The sequence below is a fragment of the Meriones unguiculatus genome, chromosome 9, assembly GCF_030254825.1.
Source record: "Meriones unguiculatus strain TT.TT164.6M chromosome 9, Bangor_MerUng_6.1, whole genome shotgun sequence".
NCBI classification, from domain to species: domain Eukaryota; kingdom Metazoa; phylum Chordata; class Mammalia; order Rodentia; family Muridae; genus Meriones; species Meriones unguiculatus.
The window spans coordinates 4,117,499-4,123,482 of NC_083357.1; the positions used below are offsets into that span (position 1 = coordinate 4,117,499).

The 5,984-nt window shown below is 44.4% G+C and overlaps 1 protein-coding gene across 1 annotated transcript; it reads right to left on the minus strand.

Moving 5' to 3' along the window:
- Positions 1 to 5,020: 5,020 nt before the first annotated feature.
- Positions 5,021 to 5,776, minus strand: LOC132656203 (endogenous retrovirus group K member 6 Pro protein-like; the record flags this gene model as incomplete). Its single annotated transcript, XM_060390618.1, has 1 exon — positions 5,021 to 5,776. A coding segment is annotated over exon 1 (756 nt), but the record flags the coding sequence as incomplete, so codon positions are not given.
- Between the last annotated feature and the right edge of the window lie 208 nt (positions 5,777 to 5,984).

Below are 5,984 nucleotides of genomic sequence, written 5' to 3' on the forward strand. Positions count from 1 at the left end.
TGCCAGATTGCTTTCCTGTTGCAACCCGCGTAGTTGTCTCGCCAGCAAGAATGCACACGGACAACAGGATCTTCTGCAGCAAGCTTTATTGCAGTCAAGCGATGAGAGGAGGAAGACCCCAGGCCCCAGAATGGTGCTGCTTAAATACACCCTAGGGCAGCGTGTACTCCGCTGGTTGGCTGCTTGCTCACTGCCCCATATGACGCCCCGGGCTGGGCAGTGACTTGGCGTGCTTTCGCAACTTGCACATGCGCTCTATTACTTGTTCACTAGGGCCGAGGCCGGATGTCGGCGCCATCTCGTAATGGCGATTGCATTCTCTTGGCTCTCCACATCTCCCCCTTTTTGTTTTAATAAATGAAAACTGCCTCAAAGCCTTTTAAGCGCAGCACAAGAAAGCCCTAAGCTAGATCAAGCAAACTCCTTCTTTGGGGAGTAAGTGATCAAGAGCTTTAAATTACTCCCTTACCCCACCAGGTGCAATGGAGACAAGTCCTCTGGGTGCAGGGGCTAAGGGAGAAGATTAAAAATGGAGGTGACACCCATTCCCGTGCAATGGAATAAAATTCCAGGGAGTGCAAGGGCTGTCATCCTCCTATCTAGGTATCATAGCCGCTTAGGCAAAGGCAACATTGTGACTTGGATCACTCATCGACTCAGTGCAATGGGTAAAACCCCTGAGGTGCATCGACTGAGTGTCACAGTCTGTTTTAATTTTTTAACATGGATAACCAAATTTCGGGAGATGATCCTTGCTCCAAGGCCACAAGTGCTTGCACGATCACGACCTTGTCACGTCGTTGTTGAGCTTTGAGCTTACAGACCAACCAGAGCAGAAACACTAAGCCACAACATAGGGTGGCACCAAACAACCCTACCCCCACCCATTCCTTAAAGAAGGAAAATGCTGAGAAAATCCAAGATGACAGTCCATTCATCAATGACAGGTCTACTCGGGTGCTATTTATCGTCACTACTGCTGCTCTCAATGCTTCAAGCGTTTCCTCAAACCCTTCTGACCAGTTTCCTGCAAGATAAAAGGACAATTTTCTGGACAGATTAGCTGCTCGAGTGAAATTTTCATATTGTACGCTGGTAATACACAGTGCTCCCATCTTTCTTTCACATCCTAACTGCGCCAGGTGGAACAGGATATCTAATCTTTCTTCCACTAGATCCAGGCGTTGATTAAGAATCATAAGGCCACCCTTTAATTGGGCACTTGCGGATGAATGTAAACTCATCGCTTCCGCTACAGCAGCTGATAACTGATTTATAGTAGTATTTGTTTGTACAGAATTTGCCATGGCCAATCCAGCTGTAGTTGCGGCACCTGCACTAACAAATATAGCTGTTACAACAGCTGCGGTTACACCAAAATCTCTCTTTTGCCTAAATAAAGATAATGTAGATGGGGTTTCCACAGGGACCGGAATCCACTGTGGCACTCTAGCAACCAAAGCACGAGAAAAGCGCCTTGCATCCTAGCATTGGACATCCAGCAAGTTTCATTGCTGCAATTAGTAAAGGAGGCATTGGAAAGTATGAGCAGAAAAGGGGGATAAACACAAATAGGGCTAGGTGGGAAATTTGTTGAGTTAACAAGAGTATTATTCCAAGCTACGACTTGGTCGGTTTCATTAACGTTGTCTTTTTTTCACCGGCTGCTCCTATTTCAGTATACACCGCACTGACTGTAGACGTTGCCACACCCACTGCGCCTCCACAGATAAATCCCAGGGGGTTAAGATCCGTGCAGCTTCCATTTATCCCACAAAGTAGCCACTTATGAAAAAAGTAGCCATTCTTTGATCTTGTATAAAAAGTCCTTGTTTCATGACCCATCCATTCGTTGGGTCCACCATCATATTAGGGGAGAAGGAAAAGGTTTTGCTCTTATCAGCCCAGCGAGTGATGCGTGACTGACATTCAGACCACGGTGAAATAACGTTTCCATCCTCCCACAAACAAGAGGGGGCCACCCTAGGTTGTGAAGGCCTATCTCTATCCGTAAGATTTGGTGTTAAAAAGGTACCATTTATCCAAGTGACCTTTTGCCAAAAGGTCCAATAAACATCAGTAATATTTTCATTGGAGCTTCGTTCCTTCTGAGTGATATTTACATCGCCCTGTTGGTTATGGTCAAATGATCCCAGGGCTCTATTACCAAGTTGAATGCAATTCCCCTCATCATCATCAAGTTGAAAACAAAGCGAGTCAACCTCAGGGAACATATGACTTTCCCCCAATGGCACTTGAGTCCCATCATAAGGCAAATAAGGTAAACCCAAGGTCTTGTTGGATGTAAAAATTTTGGGAAAGACTAATGAATTGTGCCTAACCGGCATAAGTTTTGGGAAGGCAGACAAAATGGCCCAATGTTGTTCCCCCAGAATACTAGGAACCCAAATTAGGAGGATCCAGGCATGGGTCAAGGTCTTCTGTAGATGCATTTGTTGAAGTGTCATTCTCAGATATTATAAGGTGATGTGTCAATCGCTCAGGCAGCCAGAATGGATTGTCTTCATCCTGTGGAAAAATACAAACAGCTCCCCTGGATCTTATTAAAATAGGATCCGGGCCTCTCCATTGTCCGGACAAAACATCTTTCCATTTAACTATTTCTTTTGGCCTATCAGGCTCTGAATAATGACGGTCAGCCACCGTGCAGCCCTGACTGTCCAAATTTAGAAAATTAAGAGTGAAAAGTGCTATGGAGATAGTCACTCGTGGGACTAAGGGCAGAGCCTCCTCGACTCCCCCTTTTTGTTTTAATAAATAAGATTTGAGAGTGCGATGAGCCTGTTCTATGATGCCTTGTCCCTGAGGGTTATGTGGGAGACCTGTCAGATGGGTCACCCCCATCTGGTGACAGAATTGTCCAAATTTTTGGGAAGTATAAGCTGGTCCATTATCAGTTTTAAGGATTTTAGGCTTTCCCCAGGCACTCCATGCCTTGAGGCAATGCTGAATGACATAAGCTGCTTTCTCCCCAGTTAATGGGGAAGTAAAAATAATTCCAGAACAGGTATCAATAGAAACATGCAAATATTGTAATTTACCAAATGATGGGATGTGAGTAACATCCATTTGCCAAATTTGTAATGGACAGATTCCCCTAGGATTAATTCCAACATGAGGCACAGGTAAGAATTGACAACAATTTTGACATTGGGTTACTATATTTCTAGCTTCTTTTCTAGTTATGTCAAATTGACGACGCAGCGTTTCAGCTGTGACATGAAACCTTTTATGAAACTCCTTAGCCATTTCCAGTTTTGATAAGAGGGCAAACCCAATTAATTTTGTGGCTCGATCTGCCAAATCATTCCCATGGGACATAGGCCGCGGCAGGCCCGAGTGGGCTCTAATATGCGTAATAAAAACAGGGGATCTTCTATTAATCAAGGCAGAATGAATCTTTTGAAAAAATTTTTGCAAGTTTACTAGGTGCCTTAATTAACCCAGCAGCCTCCAAAATCTTTGTTGCATTAACCACATAACAGGAATCCGAAACAATGTTTAAAGGACCCAAAAATTTCTCCAAAACTTCTAATACCACTAGACATTCCACAATTTGGGGCAAGGTTTCATGATATTGTTTAGAAACAACCTTGTTATTAACCACATAGGCTCCCACACCTGTCTTTGCTCCATCAGTATACACTACTAACCCATCCCGAAGAGGTTCCGCGGAGGTGATGCGTGGGAACACAACTGCTTGCGTCAAAGCAAATTGTAAGATGGGATGTTTAGGATAATGATTATCTATCAAACCACCAAAGGAGGTGACTAGCACTGCCCAAACGTCTGAAGTAGCAGATAAAATTTGGACTTGGTGGGCAGTATAAGGCACTATCAAAGCCTTAGGTTCTCTTCCAAAGTGAGTGGTGGCTGCTTTTAAACCATGAAGGACAAGTTGAGCAACTGCATCTGGATACCATTCAATGATTTTTGCAGGGGAGGCATTGGGATGAACCCACAGCAAGGGTCCATCTTGCCATAGCACAGCAGTTGGTAAACCTCTGGTTTTAAAGACACATGGCTCAAAGGCTTTGGTTTCATCTATGCGTTTCAGCTGGGCATCTTATAAGGCTTCTTCTACTAATTTCAAAGCGCGGCTTGCCGCCGGTGTTAATGTTCTGGGTGAAAAAATATGAGCATCCCCCTCCAAAACATCGAACAGGGGTTTTAATTCAGCAGAAGGAATTTTTAGAAACGGCCTCAACCAATTTATATCACCCAATAATTTTTGAAAATCATTTAAGGTATGCAAATGGTCCCTGCGAATCTCTATTTTCTGAGGAACTATTCTTTCCGGATAAATAACAGTCCCTAGAAAGGAACCTACTTCTGAAATTTGGACCTTTTCAGTAGCAATAGGTAAGTCCCATTGCCTTAAGGTTTTTTGCAGGAGAGGATATGCAGTCTGCAAGACAGCTAACTCTTTATGGCACAAAAGAATGTCATCCATATAATGGATCAACAGTAAAGAAGAAAATTGTTTTCTAACCGGTTCAAGGGCCATTTGAACATACAGCTGACACATGGTGGGGCTATTGGCCATGCCTTGAGGTAAAACTCTCCATTGATATCTTTTGTCTGGCTCATGGTGAGACTACAGCAGGTAGAGTAAAGGCAAATCTCTGTCTGTCTCGTGGGCACAGAGGAATGGAGAAGAAGCAATCCTTGATATCTATAATTATGACTCTCCATTGTTTAGGCAAAGCAGAAAGTAAAGGTAGGCTTCGCTGAACAGAACCAAAGAGCCACATCTGTGCATTAATGGCCCTTAAATCATGAAGAAGTCTCCATTTTCCAGACTTCTTTTTAATAACAAAAATAGGTGTGTTCCAGAGGGAAGTAGATGGTTCCAAATGACCAAGCTGTACCTGTTCTTTAACCAGCCTTGTAGCGGCTTCCAGCTTTTCAGAGGAAAGGGGCCATTGAGGAACCCATACGGCCTCCTCTGTGAGCCAAGATATGGGCATGGAACTCTCAATGGCAGCTAATGAAAACCCAGGCCTTGTTTCCCTGTATTACTTTCCTGTGAAATCGGGTGTAATCTCCCTTGTTCCTGTTTACCAAGGCCTTTTCCTTCCTTATAACCCATCCTTTTCATGATATCAACAGCTTGTTGAGAGTACTCATTGGTCAATGCCAAACCCAAGTCTTGCAAGATGTCTCTTCCCCAGAGATTAACGGGGAGAGGGAGTACATAAGGTATGAAACTTCCTGTCTGACCCTCTGGTACTTGCCAGGTCAACGGGCATGAGCTGACTGCGGGGCTGGCTTCATATCCTAACCCTTGTAAGGAATGAGATGATTGTGTAACAGGCCACGCCTTAGGCCACCAATTTGAGGAGATAATGCTCCGGTCAGCCCCAGTATCTAAAATGCCAGTGAAAAGTTTCCCTTCTATCTGTAATTGTAAGGTGGGCCTAGTTTTTAAAACAACCACCAAGTGAGCAAAGTCAGCTCCTGAAGAACCAAACCCTTTGTTGCCCCTTGTCATTCCTGTGGATGGGAAAACATCCTGCAAGCTTGGAAGGAGAACTAACTGGGCAATCCTATCTCCAGGGGAAATGGAAAATACTCCTTGCGGACAAGAACAAAGAACTCGAAGCCTTCCAGTATAATCTTGATCTATTATTCCAGGATGGATAATAAGCCCCTTTAGGGTAAGAAAGGAGCGTCCAAGTATCAGGCCAACACTTCCCTTGGGCAGAGGGTCCTCAAACTCAACTGGAACGGGCTGAACACCCAATTGGGGCATCAATAAGAACTGGGAGGTGGAACGGAGGTCCAATCCTGCTGATCCTCTTGTTGCAGATGGATAGACCCTCCTGTTGCCTGCTTGTGTCCCATATCTTTTGAGGCCCTGAGACCTGGGGCCCTGAGACCCGTTTTTTGGAATATTCTCATTCCTCTCATTGGGGGGGGGTTCATGCTGAATAAGTTTTCCCTGAATATCTCTAACTGAA